This window comes from Apteryx rowi, unplaced genomic scaffold (genome assembly GCF_003343035.1).
Source record: "Apteryx rowi isolate R43461 unplaced genomic scaffold, aptRow1 scaffold_122, whole genome shotgun sequence".
NCBI lineage: Eukaryota > Metazoa > Chordata > Aves > Apterygiformes > Apterygidae > Apteryx > Apteryx rowi.
Window position 1 is genome coordinate 1920517 of NW_020447442.1, and position 22823 is coordinate 1943339.

The 22823-nt window shown below is 43.1% G+C and overlaps 1 protein-coding gene across 2 annotated transcripts in view; it reads left to right on the top strand.

Annotated features, from left to right (window-relative positions):
- Positions 1–435: 435 nt before the first annotated feature.
- The window catches only part of PRDM11 (PR/SET domain 11), a 40969-nt gene continuing 18581 nt past the window's right edge, over positions 436–22823 (top strand). The window contains exons 1-5 of one of the 2 annotated variants that reach the window (XM_026091781.1): positions 436–507; positions 15005–15123; positions 15683–15786; positions 16902–17164; positions 18084–18151. In XM_026091781.1, coding sequence (XP_025947566.1) covers positions 15008–15123; positions 15683–15786; positions 16902–17164; positions 18084–18151 — 551 coding nt within the window. In that variant the 5' untranslated portion in view covers positions 436–507; positions 15005–15007. Of the gene's footprint in view, positions 508–1534; positions 1569–15004; positions 15124–15682; positions 15787–16901; positions 17165–18083; positions 18152–22823 lie in introns of those variants that run through there. The other variant, XM_026091792.1, reaches the window with a different exon arrangement.

The following is a 22823-nucleotide window of genomic DNA, read 5'->3' on the forward strand; positions in this document are numbered from 1 at the left end:
AGGGAAATGACTCTTTAAACTTTCTAATACATTGTGTATAAACCCCACAATAGAAATGCATCCTTGATCTACATAGCACATTTTTGCTTTCAAATGCAGATTATAATTGGAAATGAAAGTATTTGTATGATGCATATTTACCTCTTAGAAGGGATGCTTCCACCAAAGGTGCCCCTTACTCCTGTTTAGCGCCGGGCTGAACAAGGTGGGGCTCTTGGGTCGTGCGCAGTCGGCAGAGTTCGAGTGTGGCTTCCGTGTCACGGCTATGCATGTGACCAGCAGAAGGGCTGTGTTAGCAAAGCAAATGCTGGTTATCGGGAATCGCTCCTCAGGGAGGATTTGAGGCAGTGGCAGGAGGTGCTGAAGATTGCCCAATGTCTTGGATAGATGCTGAATTGTGCAGTCTCACAGCACCACTGTCTTGGAGTACCAAGGCCAAGGAAAGCCAATGTTTCCTCCTATCTGAGAATCATTTCAGAAGTTGCTGCTCCTTCTGGCTGTCATGAGGTTTGAGGGAGGTCTTGTGGCTCTCAGCTGTGTGCTGGTTTGGGGATAGGGCTTGGTGGGTGTGGGATAGCTGGCCCATTGCTCTTCTAGCATCTTTGTTGAGCATGCATGAAGCACAGTGCTTTTTGGGCCATTTTGTAGGGGACTCTTTCTCATTGTGAGCCTTACTAGTTGCTGACAGCAATCACTTGTTTTTATTGACAGTTTAAGGGGAAGGATTATTGTAAGAATCATATCTGTTTTTAAAAATAAGTTGATTTCAGACAAGTCCTTTCTTTTGTACTTATTTAATGTACTAAGGCAAGGTTGGCCTTATCAGGAAGGGTGGTTGTTTGTTTGTATTGCCTGCAAGAAAACGATGGAGTGGCTCAAAATGATTAGCTGAGGGGAGACAGATGTGGCCCTGCCTGCAAGCCCTGAAAGAGGGGCTGACGCAGGAGAGCTTCCCTGGTGCGACAGGCTGGTTTTGTGATCGGGGGCTGCAAGCGTTGCTGTAAGTGGAAGTTGCAGCCCTGAGTCAGGAATCAGCATAAAGTATCTATATTGAGGAGAAAAACAACACACTTTGACAAGAGAGGTCTCTGCCCTATATAAAGAGTATCATAAGCACTTTATCCTTTTGGATTTTTTTTTCTTTTGTAATTTCTGTTTCATGATGGTTAATTCACAAGTAAAGTTGAGTTTTTTGAAGTTTTTCCCCTTCCATTTATGCAAGAGAAGCCAGTGCTTTTATGTATTTTTTTTATTCTTAAAATTGCTAGTAGCAGGGCCTCTCTCTTGCTGGTTTGGCTGTAAATGCTACTAACTGTTTCCAGAGCTCTTAAAATATTGCCCTGACTGTCACAAAATGCCTAATATTTGTGATATTTTGGAGTAGCATATTTAAAACTTATTGCTGTTCTAGTGTTGTTGGCATGTATGTGAAGATTTTCATGGAGAAGCTAAATACCATCCCAAAGACAAAATCATTTTCTTTCGGTTGACATACTGCATATTAAACTGAGGAACCTCCAGAATGAAGAAATAAGCTGCTAAAACTTGATCTGAAGATACAAGGCCAGGTAGCTGTAAAATGTAATGACTCTTGTTCCCAGTGGCCTGAGCACAGAGGGGAACTTGTAATGCCTGCTTAGCATTGGGAATATGTGTATCCAAGACCTATGAACAACTGTTTTTCTAAGAAAGCCAAAGCAAGCAAAAAAAAGCTTTTATTCTTGAGATTGGATTGTAGCTTTCTGGCATCTGAAGAAATCGGTAGTCAGCTGGATTCTTTATCGTACTTTTTGAGGTAGACTTGACATATTTTCGTTCACAGTGTTAAGTTCTCTTATCACAGTTCTCACCTGATCACAGGTTCTTCTAACTCCAGGGCTAACAGCTTCTTAAGGCACAGATATATTCCTTAAAGAGGGAGTCAGCACATTCAGTGCTATCATTGGACAAATCACAGAATACCTGAATTATGAAGGCTGGATATTTACTATCCTGGTGTCATCGCTACGCTTTACAGATGCCTAGCAAGAGATAGTGTGCATCTCGGCGCTTGCAGTCTGATGAGAGGGAAAATGGAAGAATGAAAACACTGAGTAATTGTCTAAGAGGATGTAAGCAAGAGCTAGGAATAAAATCCTGATCTCCTTAATCTCAGAGTGCCCTGGCTGCCTTGGTTTGGGGCACTAGCTTTCCTGCACTTGGTTCTCTGCCATTGTGTTTATGTCTGTGACACATTTCATCACAAGCACTTTTGTACAGCGCTTTCTGCCTGAAGCACTGTCATTCAGAGTGAAATTTCTTGGACCAAAAACACTTGTGCAGCTGCAGACAGTTTTAGTATCTCCTTTTGCACTGACCTTCTCCGCAGTAGTAGCGTGAAGAAGGCTTTCATTTTGCCAGCTTTGACTCTTCCATTCTTCCTGTGACCTCTTTTCTGCTACTGATGCTTTTTTAAGTGGGGGGAAAAATAAAGCCTGTAGAGCAATCGTCCTTTTAAAACTAGATAGTGAAATACTGCTTTTCAAGAATCCTCTGCTAGTTGGCCATGAAAATGGATTCCAGTAGCAGGACACACTGCCTGAATTAAAAACAGAGAGGACAACATGAGAAACAGGTTTGCATCACCCTGGATGGCATCTTCAGAAAGAGAGCGAGAGAAAAGTGATTCAGAAAGGGAGCAAGGCCAGACAAAGAACTGGGAAAAACAAAACAGTTCCTTGTCTTCATTGGAAGGGGAGAACAGCAAGGTGGATGGAAGAGGAACTGGGGAAGGAGGGGAGCAGAAGCATCCCATGTTACAGAAGTTTTTCTTTAAAGTGCCTGTTGCATGATAGGCAGTACATTAATAATAGAAAAGATTGGGAAGATGAGAGGAGCGGGGACAAAAAGGCAGTGATGCAGGGGTACCAATGTAAATTTTGACTTGCCATCTGAAACTGTTTACTGTGTGGATTTGTAGAGGTCTAGCCACTGCAACACCATATAGACTCCTGACTTCAGCCAGAGTCAGTGAAGGTGGTGCTAACCCTGGCATTTTTCCTCCCTCCACCCCAAACTCTGCACATAATTGCAAGAGCCTACATATTTCTGCTGAGACAGTAAAGCAATTCAAAATATTGACGCTTAAACCTTTGCCATTATGCTTCCTGGTCAATGCTTCATTTGTATGAATGGGATAGTTCACATCCCTGAGAGCTGTTGTTCAAAGGACTCCTCTATGCACAACATGGGGAGGCAGCAGTCCAGCATTTCATACTTGCAACAGTTTCTTTGCAGTCAGAAGGTAAAAACATTATACATATAATTTAAGTTTGAAGCTGAAATCTGCAGAAACTGGCAGCCTCCAGAGGGAGAACAGTAATGCATACTGCAGAACACCATTTGAGTGCAATCCTTAGGTCACAAACAGCCATCAATAAGGGGCCCACCAGAAGGGTATCTTAAGTGAAGTCATCTAATTTGGACACACTCTTAACAAATGGATTGGTTTGCCCCCTTTCTTCTCTCTTCCTTATGCTTTGTTTTTTTAGATGGGATAGTTTAACTTCAATTGATTTGCCCAGCAAATCTGTAGTTTCTGTTAGTAGACAAACCACAGCATGTCCCACACAATACTTACTTGTAATTTCCATTTCTGCAGTGTCCCTGGCAAATATGCTTTAGGCATTTGTGTGCATAATAAGAGCATATTGGTAAATAAATTTAAGCTGGTGCAATGTTAGCATGAAGAATGAATGTCTTCCCTTTAAAAGCCTTATAAAAGACCTAGGTGCCTTGGACTGAGACTGTCAGCCTAAGGAAGAGGGGGGATTTCCAAAATTAGGTGCCTTTGCCACAGACACGTTGTCTCTTCTGCTTTCACCCTCTTTGGGTACCGGACAGATGTGCTGCAGATAGGTTGCTGCCCTCACCTCATGGAGGCCCTGCGGGAGAGGCCCTGTGTCCTGGCCCGGTGGGTGCGGGGTGGCCGCTGCGCCTCCCCGGGCAGCAGGCACAGCACCTGGGGCAGTGCGGGCGCCCTCGCAGGCACTGCGAAGCGTGGGGCTCTGGCGCAGCGTAGCCGTAGCGCTGCGGGACGGGAGCCCGCGGCTGACAGAGGCGGAGGGACTGTGGTTCAGAAATGGGTGTCAGTGGCAAGGCCAGGTGTCTGTGATTCTGTGTGTCCATGCTGGGCAGGCACTTTGAGCGGCTTAGCAAGCTGCATTGCTGGTAGTTAGGGGCTTTGTGTTGCCAGTGAAAGCTTGAATGTGGGTTTTGGGGATGATGTATGAGCATACAGTGGTGAAAGTGCATGGGAGGTGGCGTGGAAGATTATCTTATAGGATGGCTCCAGAATTACTTTAATTAACTCCTACTGAGAGCCAGAGGAGTTTCTGCGTTTAGTGTTACCATGCAGCCAGGGAGCCTATCCATGTTCACTCCCTTCCAGATCCCTGAGCCAGGTCATGAATACGTGTTTGGGAATGTTAGTTCCACACTTCTGAATGTGGGTCAAAGTGTTGCAGACATGCAGCTTTTACTGGTTCCCAGTGAACACGGCTTCAAAGTGTAGCATGTTGAAGGCCAGTAATTGGAGCTGGTGTTGGTCAGGGACATGAGCTGTTTTCAGGCTGATAATCTACTCGAAATATTGTCTAGTACATTCCCTTTCAGTACAATGAAGCTTTATTTTGAAAATGTACCATATAAACTGTATCATAATATGCTGAGTGGAGTTAAATACAGTGCTAAAGCTGTAGGCTCAAATAGCTGAGCAGATGAGGCAGATATAGCATCATCCTTGAAAGAAGTCATTAAGTTTGGCTGGGATTATCTTTTCACTGTTAGCACATTCCTCTTTACACCTTTCGCTTGGACAATCCTTGACTTGCTGGTTTCTATGTACTTTTTTTTTTTTTTTCCCAAAGCTCCTGGAGTTCTTCATATGCTCTGCTACTTTCTTGAAATAGGAGACACTTTGCTTGAAAGGCTAATAACAAATGTTAAATATGCAACAGTTTGCAGAGTCCAGTCTTTTCATCTCTTCAGAGGAAATTAATGAAAACAATTGGAAACAGACTCTAGGAAAAATCAATACTGATAACACATGTTGAGAACATACTTCTGTGAACAATAAAATATGTTCTAGAGTTGTCACGTGTACTTGCCTAGGCATGCAGATTTTTTTTGAGCTCAGATGAGGTCAATCAGCTTTTGAAGAATGGACGCTTTCTAGTTACTGAATTTCTGTTCCCTTTATGGTTGCAAAGAAAATTTTCCAAATATGAAGAACAGGTGAATAAGTTAAGTGATGTTTGAACCGTCTTGACACCTTTCATGTTTGCATTGCTAACTCTGGAATTGCCCCAGAATATCAATACAGGTGTGTGTGTATATAAGCACACGTGTTTGTAGGTATGCATTTTGAACTCGGCTAGTAGTCCTGAGACTAGATCAAACTTCATGATTAATTTTTCAAGTCCCAATTTTTTTACTGCTCCAGAGCCTCACCCCATGTATGTTTAAATGCTCTTATGTACAGCATGTATGTAAGTTGCCTTCTAAATCATGTAGTGAAAACCTGCTTGGCAGGTGCAGCAGTACCTGAATCTCAGTGCAGAATCTCGCCAGCGAGTGTTGCACTGGTATTGCAAACACAGTACCTCCAGAAAGGTGGATCCGCTTACTGTGCCTTCTAGAGGTGTTGAGAGCTAGCACCAACTAAATCAGAGGCTAACATATCCTACTTAGGTCTGATGGACTTAACTAGTGGTTTGGGATTTTTTCAGTAGGTCTTGTTCTGTAGTCAGGTGTTTGAAATGTTACCTCTGAGTTCCTTTTGGGTAGTTGGTGAGTTTTTGTAGCCTCTCTACAGTTTGTATGCATGAAGTCACTGTGATGCGTTCCTTTTTTTTTTTCTTTTTTGGATGGAAATTGAATGAGTTCTTGGAGTCATTCCATGTTTGTGCTAATGAGCATTTCAAAAATGTCCACAGTGTAAAGGATTAGGTATTTCTGTGCAACCCAATACCTTTATGTATAAGACATACTTGAGGACCAAGGGTTGAAGGAACAGAAGTGCCTGGCCCCTGATGGAAATTTTTCTGCAGTTAGCTGCATTAGGATATACAGGGTCCAAACATCCCTCTCTCTGTATGGAAGGGAATGTGCAGATCAAGTGGTGGTGGTGGTAGATTCAGCACACGGATATCTGATTTCTTGGCAGATCTGACACTGGGAGTATCTGGACTGCTGCCTACACCAAGGAAAAGGGGGTCGGTGTGACCCATGCTCAGCCAGTACTCATCCAAGCTGTGTAATATGAGCCTCTAACCTGTAGACAGATTTACCAGCCCTGAATAATGTCTGTTGTACTGTGAGATCTTATCTCCCTAATGGCCTGCAAAAGGGTACAAATGAGAAGAAGTAAATATGGCTCTTGCTTTTGCTTCCTCTGCAGTTTGTAGAGCAGTTGATTTATTCTTGTTTTGCCTGGTGTGTTCTTTAACGCTTTTAAAGGGCTGGGTTAGTTTGTTATATTTTCATGTGTTTCTGAAACTTTGATTTACCCCTACCATCTTGTTTTCCCCCAAATATTCTTTCCCTTTTTGCTTGGAGGAGGTGGGGGCAGGAGGAGAGCCAAATCAGTAAAAAGAAAGCAGCCACTTGCTGTGTCCTGCAGCCCAAGTAGAGAGAGGCCACAATACTAAATGTAGAGGGGCTGTCATGTAACATCCTTCTGCAGAAATTAAAAGGTGCCAATTGGGCAAATGGAACTAAAGCAGGGATTTTATATTGATGTTATATTTGTACCCATAGGTCCTAATTAAATGGGGCTCCCCCTGCAGCTGAGACTTTCTGCTTTAAAGTATCAGTGTTCTCTGCTGCAAAGGCTTTATAATTTGAGGATCGCTTCCTAAAGTTTTTGATTTGGGTGGTGGGAAGTGGCATTGCTCAATAACCAAGTGTCTGCTGGAAGTCAAGAGGTCTCTTGGAGGGCAGGTTCTCACCTGCCTTTACGATAAGCAGCTTAGAGTTGCGATTTGTAAATAATACCATCTGCTAAAGAAACTTGATATCACGTGGTTGTATCAAGAATGAAATTGGGTTTTGTGGTTTGTGCTTAGTTCTTTTTAAGTAACAGAATTTAAGAGCAGTTTTACAAAAATCACCAGTGTGTATAAGAGCAGACCAGCGCTCACATAGCAAGGAGTGCAGCAGGTCATTGTTGAGTGTGTTGTCGGCTTTATGCAGGACCTGATACAGAAAAAGATAAGGGTGCTCTGGCAAATTGCACTTTCGAACATCCAGGCAGTTTGAATTTTGCATGTAGTTTGGTCATACTTTACAGATGTGTGTGTGTGTTTGAGTCTGTCCATCCTATCAGTCCATACTTTCCAACACCACTACACATTCACCTGTGGAAGGAAAAAAAGAGAATATTGCAGGTAGCATTTAAAAAAAATGGCTGGAACTTTTCTAAAAGTGTTGAGTGAAAGGCTGTCTTGTTATAAGATGAATATGCTCTCCGCAGGGGCTAATTTAGACACTAAGGAAATATATGTGAGGCCAATCACTGGCTGGATGCCATTCACTGAAGGGCACTGGAGGCTGAAATGCGAGGCAGTACTGGTAGTGCTGGCACTGCAACCCCTGATGGTTGGGTTGCATGAATTATCTCTCTGCCTTCCAGCTAATTTTATCCTGTTGATTTTTCATGAATCATTTCCCATCTCTGTGGGGTTAGAAATTAAAGTGGAAGTTTACTAGCCAGAATAGCCACATCTGCTATTTAGAACGCTGTGTCTGGGGTTTGCTTCCTGCCCACCCCCACGCCTTCCCTTTCCTTTCCCTTTTTACCTTAGTAGATTTTAAAATACATGAATCACTGGTGTCACTTACCACGGAAATTTTTAGATTGGCCAGCTTGCACAAGTGCAGGAATCCTCAAGACCTGCATGGGCTTGCGTTTGAAGTGACCTGGAGATGTTCGCCCTAAGGAGCGGGGCGGCCATTGGATGCTGCTGGTTAGTGTGATGAGTGCTATGTGGCAGGGTCCCAGCTCTGCAGCGAGGCTGGCAAAACCTGATGGGGCTTCTTGAATTTCTTACGCGTGCCTTATAAAACATTAAAAGCACTCCGATATCTTCCCCCTCTCCCAACACAACACAAGGGCAGAAGAGCTGCAGTGTTTTAGCTGGCAGCGTGTGTACCAAGCGCGTCCTGACTCCAGCCTTTTTGTCTTTCCATGGATGAGAATAGAAGGCCATTTGAGCAGTAACTTCACATCTTCTCCATTTTCTATAAAAGCATCTGCACGATCAACAACTTGCCTTTTGCTGACCCAAGCATAACTTCCCTTTGTCTAGCTGTGCATGTTTGATTGCCAGCAAGGCTGCCATCTGGGTCAGCAGCAAGGAAAAGATAAGTTGATCGTTCGGACCTTGATGCTTATGGATAAAGGGGTCTGCTGGAATAGCATAACATAGATCCTGTGGGTAGGCAAAATTTTGCTGGCATGGAAGAAAGCATGTTCCTTCAAAACAAAGGGAACAGTAGTTTGATGAGATCTCTAGCTTGCTGATTTAATTTTTGATGTTTTGGTGTATCACAGAAAATCCAGATGACTGTAAGAGTGATCATGTTGGGACATTTCTGTAAAAGGGTATGTGAATGGCCCAGGAAATGATAGGTTGGATCACATGGCACAAGACCTGGGTGAATATGAAATACAAAATTAATGCTTGAAACATGATGTTACAGAAAGTGTCTTGTACTTCTCAAACAGGTTGGATTTTGTTCATTGAGAAGCTTGCAGTTGATTTAAAGAAAGCTGTGCAGACATAATAGACATTGTAAGAGGCGGTTAAGTTAGTGCTTGAGAAGCCAATTAATAACTAATGTCAAAGAATATCAATAAAATGCAAGTAGATAAGGAACTGAAAGTAGTGACTGATAGGGAGTCATCATCAAATAAATAAATTGAAGTGGCAGTATAAGCAGTAAGGGGGAAAAAGGATACTCTAACGTAAAGGACAGTATTAGCACAAAAATAAAACAGCTGTTTGTGGATTAACTTTAAGATGAACATAGAAAATGTTCTTCTAACCATCAAAAGATCAAGGTCAGCAGCATTCTCCACCTTGACTAGAAGCCGCCATGGGTTCATTAAGACACGCTTAAAATTAATTCAGTTTCAGAGGTTCTCTTCCTTCTTCTCCCTCTGAAATGCATTCATCCTGGAGTAGAACATGGCAGGTTTTAATGACATGTTTTGCTAACAAACAGGGTAAGAGTGACAGTGAAAACTAGTCTTGCATCCCTTTGAAACCACAGGAGGAATTCCAGGTTGGCCGACTGGAGTTTTACTATCCTCGACCCATTTGCAGTGGGAGGACATCAGGAATTTGGTGTCATGGCAGCTGAATGCTGTTTGTCACATAAGTCACCGATCTTGAAGAAGTCTGCTCAGAACCATCAGCCTTCCCTGCTGTAAAATAGGTTTAAGTCTCCTGGTTTTGAGGCTTGTTCCCAAAGCTTCAGAAAGCCACAGCAGAACTGGTGGTGTTTCCAGGTATCTTTTGTAGTCCTGATTTTGTGATTTTAAAAGTCAATAAAATTGATTCACGCTTCTCTTTTTGTGAATTTATGACTATCATCTGTAAAAGATTAATAGGCAATGATTAAAATAAGTCCTAGTTGTAGTCCACGCTGCTCAAATCCTATATCACCCATGCCCTGTAATTTTTGCTGATTAATTTCCCATCTGTGACCATGCCAGCTCTTCTCTCCAGCTGTGCCAGTTACGTTCAGCCCTACTCTGTAGCTGTCAGGCAGGACCCCTGAGCTTACTAGGTAGCCGTGCATCAAGCTGGAAGACAGTTAACAGGTCTTGCCCTGCCGTCAGCCTTCCCACCCTGTCGGGATGCTGCTCTGTTGCACCGCCAGGTGGAGGACAGCTTCACTGAGAGGAAAGGAACGTCCTGCTTTGGAGGGGGAAGTTCAGCCAACGCTGTGGCAACTGTCAACATGGAAGCAGTTTTCCCACCAGAGGATGGGGTTAGTCTCTGTCTATGGACAGTGGTCATCCTCTGAACAGATTGGTTCTAACTCTTATTTGGTGGAATTTCTTGATATTTGCACTGGCTGTGACCGTGAGCTGTGTAGCCTGAAGAGGTACTTCATGAAGTGACTTGAAATGGTTGGCATAGCTGAGGATCTTGGTAAATGAATTTACTTCGGGAAAACAGTCGCCCTGGGTCTTTCATAACTGTTTGGAGGAAGCTCAGAGCCTTCAATGCTGTGCTTTATTTCACTTTCTCAGCTTGTCAGTGGCTGAATGTTCTGGATTACTATTTCTGGTAATAGTATGCAACTGAAGAAAAAGCATACAAATTAAAAGTCCATCTTTAACCATGGGCCAGCACTTTAAAACTAAAATGTGATACAAGCTATCCAAGATCTTTCTTAAAAGAAGGGGCGATGACCTCTAAAAGGCCAGCAGTGAAAACTAAGTGGAAGAGCTGTGTACTGAGGAGGGGATGGATTCCTATATGACTGTTTCACATGCAAGAATGTCCAAATCTGGGAAACGTGCCAGTAATATGTAAAATTAAAGCTCTGTTTTGGAGGCTGATCCACACAGATAAGAGTCTATGACTGTTAACTAATAACTACAAGAGTGGCAGTGATAAAGGGGGCATACTTGAGGACAGGAATTCACAGGTTTGTTCATGTTTAACCTCATATGGACATTTTATCTGTGTTTGAGATTAACAGCTCAGATATTCTTGTGTTTTTATTTCCTTCATTGTGAGCAACATGGTAAAACCATTGGAGACCTTAATGTGTATCGTGCAGAAATATGATGGGTTCTTACCTATTTTATGATGAAGCAGGGGGAGATTATGTGGCACTGAGTGTGAGCTGGGGGATATATCTTGGGATTTGCAGCAGTAGCATTGGTGCCCTTGGTCTGCCAAGGAGCGTTGTGCCTCACACCACTGCTGCCTTTGCTGTCCAAAGGACTTCTTGCTGTGTCCAAACAGCAACTGGATCTTCACAGCATCCCTCTGACCTAGGGGTCGTCTTTCCTAATGTGCGACTAGGCTTTTTGCACTAGGTCATGTACACACAACATCAGGAGAGGGCTGAGCATCTTTATAGCCATACAGACATGCACACTGGAGGCAGACACACTTTCTGGAATCCCTTAAACAATTAATAAGAGCAGCCTACCCTGCTTACAGATTGCTTCTCCCTGTTATCCTAAATCTTTGGAGGAACTTTGGATTTATGTGTAAAAACAAAGACAATTTTAAAAATTGCTCCCAAAAAACTGTGATGAAGTGGAGGGAAGAAGTGAAGTGGAGAGAAGAAGTGAAAAGTATAGAATATGAACCAGAATCTGGTAATTGTGGAAAACTAAAAAGGGAGAAGAAAGGGCAAAAAAGAGAAACAAATGGGCAGTAAAATTAAGAAAAATTTAAAGCAACTTTAAATATATTAGGAGCCAAAGGAATCCTAAAAGCACAGTGATCTGCTGAGGCCTGGAACTGGTAGGTCTATTAATGATGAAGAAATGTGAATATTTCTTTTTTATAACTGGAAGAAAAGCTAGATGGTGCTCCCTGCTACAGCAGCTCCATGATGTTCTCTGTTGTAACAGTAGCTCAGGAAAGTACTGAGCAGTACATCTTTTAATTTTCTGTTCTGATTAACTTGAATCCAGGAATTTTAAAAAGGCTTGGTGAGCACCTCTCTCATGGCCATAAGTGCTCATTTTTCTTTTTTGTGTATTCATAATGTGTTAGACTGAAAAAATTTGTGTGCTAGTATTTAAAATCATTGATAGGTAAGCTAATATCAAGCCTAACCTATACGAAGTAGGATGTTAGGCTACCTGCAGCCTGATGTTGGCTTCCAGTAAAATAGCTGATAGGAATTTGATCAATCATGATTAAAGAAGGCATTAATTTTAATAACTGATCTGTACAGATTTTTGGAAAATAGGTCTTACCTAACATGATGTTACTGCAAAGATGGGTGATAAAGCTAAAAGTGTTGATATGTTACGCTTCTGTAATGCACTTAACTTGTACCACAGATCATTTGAATAAGCAGCTAGAATGATTCAACATGTTGTACACTGAATACATGAAAATCTGAATAAATGAAAGGGTCAGTGCAATAGTGAAAGGGGAACCATTGTTGATCAAATATATTTCTAGTAGTGTCAGCTGGGAATCAATTTTTCACTTGATGCTATTCAACAAGTTTATCAGTGTCTTGGAAGAAAACACAGTTAATTTTGATGATTTTCATGAACAACACAGTGTCCGGGAGAGTCACAGGTGATGAAAGGAGATGAATTACTGATAGAGATGTGATCATATGAATGCTGGATGAGAAAATAACACATTTTTTGACTGTCAAATGTAAAATCAGAAACTAGGAACAGAGAAGGTAGGTGGGCTGGCAGAGGGGAATGTGCGGTGATGTGGAAGCTATTGCAGGAGTTAGGACTCTCAAAGTGGACATAGTGGTTTGCTGAACCCAAAATCCCAGCTGGGAATGATGGCCAGAAAGTAAATGCGGTACTTGGATACAAACATGGAAATCCTGAGCAGAAGTAGGGAGGGTGTTATCTCATTACAAGGTACAGATTCAGTCTGCGCAGTAATATTGCTGTCAGTGTTGTTCAAGAATGTTGCTGATAAGTTGGAGAGAGTTCAGAGAAAACCATGAGAATAAAGGATAGGAAAATATGCCATGCAGTAAAATGAGGAGCTCCATTTGTAAAATCAACACTAGATGTCTTTTTTTCTTCTTCTTGGTGACATGCTATAGCTTAACCAGGAATTAACTCAAGGAAGTCCTATGGCCTGCATTATAGAGGAGGTCAGGCTGCACAGTTGTACTGGTCTCTTTTGCTCCATGATACAAGAATCTCTGCAAAGGAAGAGTGGGAAAGGAAAAGCTATTGTCTGTTTGCAGAGGCATATGTCTGAATCTCTTCCTACTAAAGGCCATGGGGGTTGTGAACATTTAAACTGTAGATGTCCAGTCCTCCAAGCTTCCTGAGCATGCCATTTTCTGACCATGTTCACTGTAGAACACCTGCCCCATTGCCAGCTTCAGGCTGCCCTGCTCAAGCGCCTGGTCTCCACAACTGACCAGCACTGGGCCAGCACCCATCTCATTCTTTATGTTTGTAAACCTCCTGTCCCACAAGCTGCTGCTTTTTCCTTCCTGAGCTGCTTTACTGAAGACTTTTCGGGGAAGATGTTTCCTTCTCCGGTAGGGAAGGCAGGCAGCCTTTGCCTTCAACACCACCCTGATGCGTGGAAACAGAACTGTAGAGCTTTTCTCTCGCTGTGAAGAGATGCAGCCTGGGCTGTCAGCCTGCTGAAATAATCAGCTCCCCTTTTGCCCTTAAAATCATCTCTTTATTCTGACTGGCTGTGGTCGTTTTGAAAGAAAATATATCTTGTTTTGGGCATCTTGTAAAGGCTTAAAAGTGAGTGAATTTGCATGTGTCTAGTTCCACTTAATGTTGAGGGTTCCCTTGCAAAGTACAGTATGAATATTAACCAGTGCTTCCTTGATACAGATTTGATTAGATTCTTCCAGGCTACATATTGTCATGTGAGAAGTTGGGCTGTGGAAAAAATTACCATTTGTCCATCCCCATTTGGTGCGAAGAAAATCTAGGACAGCTAGGAACAGTGTTCCTTCTTATTGAAACCACGCCACAAATGCTGACCAGATTTCCTTGGTGCTGAGTTCTATGCAGACATGTGTGGAATAAGAAAATTCCTGTCTTCAGGAGTGTGTGGCCTAAGTACATGAATTTCAGGATGTCAGAGCCAAGTGGTGACGGGGACTGGCTCTTATGCTGCCTCTCCTGAGAGAAGGGGTCTGATTGTCAACTGAGGCCCCTCTGTTGGGTGTCACAACTACACAGTGTCTCTGAGCATGGTGTCAGTCAGCAGATAGGGAAAGCAGGGGTGCAAAGAGACTTTGTGGGGAGCCGCCATCTGTCCTATCTGGTATGGTGCCTGAGAGCAGCCAGTCTGTGTGCCTTAGAGGAAATCATAAGACCAACACAGTGAAGAGTTGAGAGGTTCTTTGCTTACTCCTTGTCTCAACCCCTGATGCTCTGGAGCTTAGTGGCCATTCCAAAAATGTTAGTATTAATAAAACTAATTCTGAATTATCATCACTAGCCATACCAATTTTTTCTCCTCGGCAGCATCTTGTGGCAGGGGCAGGGGAGGGGAGAGGGAGGGGATTTATTGGCTATGAGCTTGCTGTCTGTAGACGTCACTAAATGGTTTCTGGCTCTTGTGATGAGCTAGGGGAGAAGCATTTTCATTAAAGCAGCCTGCGTTCCAGAAGGGTAATGATAGCTCAGCTCCATTCGTCTCAAGGGACAGGAAGATGAGAGAACATGACTTGTGCAATTCTGCTGGAATCCTGCAGGGCACTGCAGACATTTCGCTGTTTGCAAAGTGTCCAAAACATATAGAAAGCTCCATCTTCAGAGGTGTAACATACCTCACTGTTCCCTGAAGGAGACTGGCATATGTCATATCTGTAGATGGGCCCTGGTTTGTGCACCCACCTGTATTCCTCTCTGTCTTGGTATTCTGTCCCCAGAGATCTGCTCTGAAATAATCATGCTGCGTTTCAGTAACACATCCTATCTATCAGTCTTAAAGTACATTCGCCAGAATTTTTGTGAATGCTGTGGAGTAAAATTTAAATTCCCTGTGCCTCAGGTTGCTCCATTATGTCTAATATTCTTCACCTGACCTATAACTGAACTGCTATTTCCTCCCTTCCTGGTGCAGGAAGCGTTTTCACCTATATAAATATGTAGGTGATCCAGTACCTGCGTAGACATCATGACTGTTCTTTGTGTAGAGGAGGGGAGCCTGTTGGCTGGATCCTTGCCTTGGGAAGGAAGGTTGTGATTTCCTGGCCATTCATTTTTCTCTTTCCTTCCTTCATTCTTTTTCAGAACATGAGTGAAAACTTGAAGGACTGTTTGATCCAGACCCAGACTTCCTTAGGGGAGATGGTGACGATAAAAACAGAGGCTTGCTCTCCACGCGGGGACCAGGAGTATGGACAACCTTGGTACGTGGCTGAGTTTCTATCCTGTGTAGTCTCCCCTCTAAGTTAAAGTTGGTTTTGAGGAATCTACTTGAAGCTCTCAAAGTTACTAAAACCCTCACTTGTGAGACTCTGCCTTCTGGTTTATGACAGGGATGGTCATCTGCTCATGTATTAGACACCTGTCTGTATACTAGTTTATATGAGGGCTTGCAATGCCAGTGTCTGAGGGTTATGCCTTGCCTTTGATCAGCAGGTTTTCCTAGCTGTAGCAAAATGGTGGGAATTCACTCTGCCAGTCTCCTATTGAGTGGGTGGTATGTGCCAGGTTTGTATCATGTGTGGTAGTGCTCTAACTGAAGCCAATAACTACTGTAAGCTTCAGGCTTAAAGTGTGTCAAGTACCAGCTTCTGGCAGGTAGCATAAACCAACAGGTTAGATGGCAAGGTGAATCTTTTCTCTGCTATGGGCATGGGGACTAAGAATTGTTTAGACCCCATTATCTCATTGCCTCTGTGCCTCTCTATTTGTAGTGCAAGATCTTGGTAGGTTAAAGTCTTCTTTCTGTTATTTTCTCCCCAGCTCTGGAAGGCCTGATCCACAGTCCATGGATGTGGAACCCAAGAAACTGAAAGGGAAACGGGATTTGATCATGACCAAGAGCTTTCAGCAAGTGGATTTCTGGTGTAAGTGTCTTGTTAGTGGAGAAAAAACAATGCCACCACTTGTATAAAGTTCAGTCTTTCCTAATCTACACCCTGTGTGTTTGGGACAGAAAAGGGAGAGGAAAAAAGTCTGGAATGAATTCACATGCTCTCCTAAGAAGACTGGCATATTTGATAGGGAGGGTGTTACACAAAAGATGCTTGTCAATCATAGGGCTATATAGTGGTAGGAGATAGGTGGAAAGTGTGCTAGAGACTTTAAAACGCACTGTTTGAGTGACATGGAAAAACCCAGGAGTCTGCAAAATTGAAAAGTTTGAATTCTGAAACCATGAAGGGAGCATTGCATGGATGACAACTCTTTCCCTTTCTCCATATTCTGTGAAAGAAAAGTGGTGTCAGTTATGTTTGCATACCCTGAATATTGTAAGCCTTAAAGGAGACCATGAGTTCAGCCACAAGACAAGTACTTAGGGATGTTATATGTCTTTTTGCAGCACAGAAAAAAAGGCTGTAGGACAAGGTTGGTTGTTTTCAGGGTGTACATTGTTTGCTACTCTGGTATGTGGGGAATCAAACCTTTTAGCTAGATAGAGGAAGTCACTGCTAACTGTTGGTCTGCAAGGAGTCTCTAAACTCTGACTCTGCAAACTGTGAATGAGAATTTTCTGTGCATGTATAGCCATCAATGGCAAATCTGTATGTCACTAGGGCTCGCTCACCTGAGAAGCTAGGAGAGAAGGTTACTTATCAAAGCATCCAGGCGTGGATTTTAGTCACATAGGAATGAACTGAGGCAGAGCAGTTTTTGAGAGTCATAGGAGGAAAAACAAAGTGAGAATGTTGTGAAACACTTATGGGTGTGGAAGCCAGGCCTGCAGCATCCGAAGAAGAGGACCATCCTGTTCTGTTGTCATGACCTAGGCTGAGGCGGAGGGAGAATACACTTTCTGCTGTGGGGAAAAAGGAACTGCTGGGTTCAGTTCTTCACTTCAGATTGCAGAGGCCTTTCTCTGGAAGGATGAGAAACGGTGTGCTAGCCTCACTGCTGTGTGTTGTATGAGCTGTTGTGAGCTTAAATGGATGTCATGTCTGCCCTGCCTAACTCCTGCCGTCTGCTCCCCTCACACCCACAGTTTGCGAGTCCTGCCAGGAGTACTTTGTTGATGAGTGTCCAAACCATGGTCCCCCAGTGTTTGTGTCCGACACCCCAGTGCCTATCGGGATCCCTGACCGGGCAGCGCTGACCATCCCGCCTGGTATGGAGGTGGTGAAAGAACCCAATGGGGAGAACGACGTGCGCTGTATGAACGAGGTGATCCCCAAAGGTCACATCTTCGGGCCGTATGAGGGGCAGATCTCTAGCCAGGACAAGTCCGCAGGATTCTTCTCTTGGCTGGTAAGTGCCTCGCTAATGATTTCCAACCACATAGTTCAGAACTGGAACTCATGGGGCAGTGGAGCCAGAACTTAGCTGTCTTCTCCCTTCTCTGAAGCTCCTCTGCTGACCTATATGGGCAATAGGTGAATGTGGACCTTATTAGTGGTTTAAAGGTGTAGATACATTAACAGGGGTCAGGAATTGAACCGGAGTTCAGTTCACAGGTCTAGAAAGCAGAGCTTGCTTCTCCTTTCTCTCTTGCCATGCTCTTCCATCCCCACACAATCTTAAAGGCTCTTCCAGTACCCTTCCCTACTCTGATCATCCCATGTTGCATTTTGAAGATAGAGGAAAAGATCATTTCTAGACTCTGCAGAGCAGGTGGCCACTGTGGAGGGGCCAGAAAAGAGGAAATCCAGCCCCTCCCAGTTCATCAGGAGCCAATTTACATACAATCTCCAACACCAAAAATGCATTTTTACCCCAGTCCTACAGGCCTCTGTCAGCCTGTGAGATAGAGATATCACTAGACTGATAGATACTAAATACTGTGAGAAATCAGATGTAGGACTTGAATTCTCTCTAGAAAAAAAGTGCAGTGTTGCTGGTATTAAATTCTGCTCACACTTGTCTCAGCCCTGTCCTGAAAGGAAAGTTGGTCTTTTATATCTCAGGACCGTTAACAGTTTTGCCAGCTACATCCATAGTTCTGCATTGTAGATATTTGTACATGGGAAAATGCCTCTTGCTTAGTTCAGAGTAGCCTCCAAACAGGCTGGCAATCAGGGTGGCAATCTAGAGTACCCATGAGGGTTTAGATCTGTGGCATAGAGTTTCATAACCTGACTTGAGACTGGAACTGAAGCAGTGATTTAAAAGTCAGTCTTCTGTCTGAACCAGCTTGTTCACTTGCTGCATCTATTCTGTCGTTCTGCAGATCGTTGATAAGAACAACCGCTACAAATCCATAGATGGGACAGATGAAACCAAAGCAAACTGGATGAGGTGAGTCCAGTTCTACCTTCTCTTTTGGGGCTTTCTGTTCCCAAGAGAGGCCATCAAACACTCCTCATTGTTTTGCATGACAGAAAAACAAACCAAAATGCCACAACCCCTTCATTAAAGGATTTGCTTGTGCTTTTTCGATATCTGCTGTGATGAGAATCCTTTGGAGTCAGGCTGAATGGTAGCAGCTAAAACAAGGAAGTGTGTATAGAGGATGACTGTTTTCTGGGATGAGGACAAATAATAAAGACAGACCTATTTATCCACTCTTACAAACATTGACAAGTCTCACTCCCATTTTTTTTCTTTTTTTACTTTATTTTCAAATATTTGCAAAATGCTTCGCATAATCCCCTAGGTAACATTTGATTCTGTTCTGGATTTTTATCCTTTCCTATTTGACAGACATTGAAAGTGGTTTCTCTCTTTCTGGGCTTTGCTAGAAACAGTTGTCCATGGTACACTCTCATTTGTGGTGTTAGCTTTACTGTGTTATTAGAAACATGGAGTGAATTGCTGCAGCTCCGAACATAGAAATCATTGGTGTGCTTGCACTCCCTCTACCGGCTTAGAGACTCAACAGTAGCAGAACCCAAATAGCAGTTAATTCTGAACCAGGAGGGTGGCTGGCTCTGTTTTGTTAATTGCAGTAGTAAGAGAAAATGTTTAACAATAATGCAGTGCTGCAAATATCTGCATATATCTGCAAAATGTAGGTCACTTGTAGCCTCTTGAAGCAGAGGTAAAGCACTGAAGTACCTTGTGCATATGGTGAGTCACTGGAATAGCTGGAATGGGATATTGCTGCATACTGTTGCTCATCCCATATTCTGACTAGTCCTGCTTTCAGGAGTGAATTTTGGAAATAGTGTCAAGAAGGCATTTCATACAAGAGTAAAGCAGGGTGGGAGTTAACTGTTTTCTTGGTCCAAATGGCTAGGATTTTAAGTTGCCCTTCACTAAGGGAAAAGAGAGCACAAAATACAGGTGGATGCAATACAAAAATAGCCAGTCAAAGCTGACTGCACCACTTCTTGCTCAATTTGACTCCTCACATGGAGAGTTGTTCTGACACTTACAGTCATGGAGTTCAGCAGAGGACTAAATTTCTCTGTAAGAATTCCAGCAATTACAATTGTTTGCCACCTGATGAGAGAAACCTCTAGTCCTGTGCCGAGGCTGGAGTTGTCACTCCACAAAGAAACAATGGTATGGTGGACAAATAGGTAGGGGGACATAGATCTTGAAGCAAAGAATTAGAAGTTCAAAAATCAGAGTGAGATTTTTCTGTTCGGATTATATTATCTCTTAATGTGATCTGGATGACAATAAAATTGGGGGAAGACATTGTCTTGGAAAGTGAAACTTCTATAATGAACCCTTCTTCCTAGTACTACCAACACTAGCTTCATGTCTGGATTTATATGGGCACTACTCTTGGTCCCACCACTGTAAGAACAGAATGTTCTTTTTTAAACTTCTGCTTAAACCTGTATTTGCCATGTTTATGTCTTGGGATGAATGTGGTCTGAACCATTCTGTACAGCCTTGAAAGGCAAGCAGATTACAGTTTTGTGGAAAGGGTAGGGACAGTTAAGGGGATGTGTGCAACTCTACTGGGGAAGGGTGCATCAGAGGACCTTGACAGTCTATACCAGTCTTACTGATCTTTCTGTTTTTACTCTTGCAAAAATGCCTCAAATACCAGCAGTAGGTGGAGTCTGACTGACAGTTCAAGTGGAGACAGTGGTTCTCAAAAAGCATTGTTTTTGTTTGTTACTAGTTTTCAAATAGAGATACTCACAGTATCCTGCACTAGGACGTTACCTGTCATGGAGATTACCCACAGAAACGTACTTCCAGGAACGCTGTAGACAGCGCTCTTTTTGTTTTTCAGATGGTGCTCTTTGCCATCACTCACAGATGGAGTGCTTTGCAAAGCAGATCTACTCACCTTCTGGGTAGGTGGGTATGGCATGGGGAGGGCAGCTTGGGCTGACTCCTCTCTCTTCTTGCAGATCTGGCTATTGTTTTTGTTGTTTGACTACCACATCTGAGTCCATTTTCATGTTCCCAGTGCGGACAATTTGTATACTGCAGCACTTGCTGTTTGACTTTCAAGTCCCTGTTTACCCAGGGCAGTGGATTACAGGGATGAATGAGTACAAAGCATAGCAGATGGCAGAGTAACAGTCAGATGAGCTGTCCAACATCATCTTTTCCTTTCCCTTTTTGGTCAGTCAAGACAAACTCCTGATGCTGAGGGGCATCTTCTCAAGTTGGCCACTAGCACAAGAATAATGCACTCTTAGTCTCTGTCTAGCATAAAGCACTGTTGTTTCTAATACTATATAAAACTCCATGAGTTTAGCTGCAGAGATGTGGGTCAACCTTTTCCTCTGTTTTTATGTGTATGGGGGGGGAAGTGCTCAGTGTGACTAAGTACCACAAATCATAGCAAACCTCAAACAAAATCAGTGCTTTCTCAAACACAAACGATAAACTACCACTGATCCAAGTTCTTAGATCTTTTGAAGGTTTGCACAGAACCAGCCACTGTTCCCGGTTACATGTAAGGAAGTCTTTTATTCCGTTGTTGGAGAGCTCTCTTGAAAAAAAACAGACCTGACCAAAAAATTGTAGTAATTCAGAAGGTCCAGGGGACATCCCTCTATGTGTGTATTGCTCTCCTCAGACTGAGATGCAGGCTAGGAAGCACCTACAAGCTACTGGTGCCTAAATGAATTGTCGGAGTGTAGTGCCTCATGTGTGGGGTTTCCAAATTAATTCTGGCATGTATAGTCTTTATCCCTTCTTACAAGTGAGTACCTGAGCTTTTGGATTTTTGGAATGGTTCAAATTCATGCTTTCCCTCAGCCCTTGTGAAGATGTTAGTGCAAGACTTCTTTACCTCTTTCCCTTTGCCTTCCTCTCTGCCTCCTTTCCACTCTGAACACAGTGACAAAGACATCATGGGGTGTAAGAATGTTTTATATGTTTTCCTTTATCTCTTGATAATGGAGATGTCTGTGATTTGCTTTGCATAAAATAATATAGGTTGGAAGGCACCTCTGGAGGTCATCCACTCCAATGGCCTGCTCAAAGCAGGACCAGCTTATATCAGCAGATCTTCACTGAGCTGCTGTTTTGACTTAATGAAATCTTAAAAAAAAAAAAAAACGCACAAGGTTACTGTGGCTGCCAATGCGTGCAGGGGAACTGAAAGCCACAAACCTATGCGCAAGTCTTTCTGTTAAGCTGCATGTACTCATCTCTGTTCTCTTTTAGCAAGTGGAACAAATATTCTTATGGGTTATAGACTGAAAGTTATGCAGAGCAAATGGATCCTAAAGTACTGCAGGGCTGTGATCCCTGTAAAAAATTTTTTCACTTCCCACTCTGAAGTGATTGTATGCTTGCTTTTTAAGGACAGAGAGAAGTGGAGCTGGTTGATATCTTTGTGGGGTGAATATTAAATGCTCACTGTTCTTGCAGTCTGCAACTTCACTTTCAGTTGCAAAGAAATAGCTCTGCCTTCTTGCACTTTCAAATTCACCGAGGCTGAGGTGGAAATTTGCAGCCCCACAGCTGGGGCTCCTGTGGAGCTTAATAAAACCCACACACCATCCCAAAAGAGGTACTTCCATAACAAACAGTGACTGCTCTCAGTAATATCCTGCATGCTRGGGGAAATGCATGAGGGGAAAAAAATCTGTCCAATGAAACTAGTAATACTGTCTGCATTTTTAGAAGGAGGAGGTTAATGTGCCTGCTGGGAACCTAACACTAATTGCATTCATGATTAAAACAGGCCAGAACTTATTACTCTGTGTGGTGAGTTTGCTGTTGCAATACTTGGGTTATCTTGAATTGTTTTGACCTGTGCCCTGCTGGAGCTAATGAGGAGACCAGCCATGTCTGCCACAAGTTGTGCTAAATGCACTTGATGGGATACCCTATCCAGGGCTAGCAAAAAGGGAATATGTCGTTCCCCACTGGTGTTGCTTTGCTAGTGATAGCAGCCATGGATTCAGCAGAGTAGAGAGGACACAGGTTTCCTAACCCCATCAGAGGCTCTGAGCAACTCCAGAGAGATTTCTGTTCTGCAAACGCAGCTCTGCTGAGGGACAGATGGTAAAATACTGTTACTCCTTTTCACCAGAGCAGTTTGTCAGTGTGAAGGTTTGTTTCCAGCACATGGAGGCATTGATGATACTGTGCAATTGTGGGTACTTGCAAAGAACGTACATGAAGCCCTGTTTTGCTGAATGCAATAAAAATCAAACCTTAAACATTCCCTTACTCAGTATTCTGCGTAACCTTTTTTTCCCCCCTGCCGTTGGTTAGCTGGGAGGACTCCTTTTTTTCTTTTAAGTGTTTTTTCTCGAGGTTAATGTACCAAGTGCTTTGCTGGCTGTCCATGGTTTCATTACCATCTTCCCTAAATGCTCCTTCTACCTTTCCATAAATGCAGCTTCACCAAAGCAATATCCTACAGATACATTTACATTTGTCCCAGTGAAATGCTTCTGTGCACATAGCTCAGCTCCCAGCTCTCACTGTACGCGACCTGGATTTGAGCAGCATTTCCTACTGTTTTTTCAGTGGGAATTTAACAGCTTCTGACACTTAGCCTGATGGAGGGCAGCCTCATAACCAGCAGTGTCAGCGA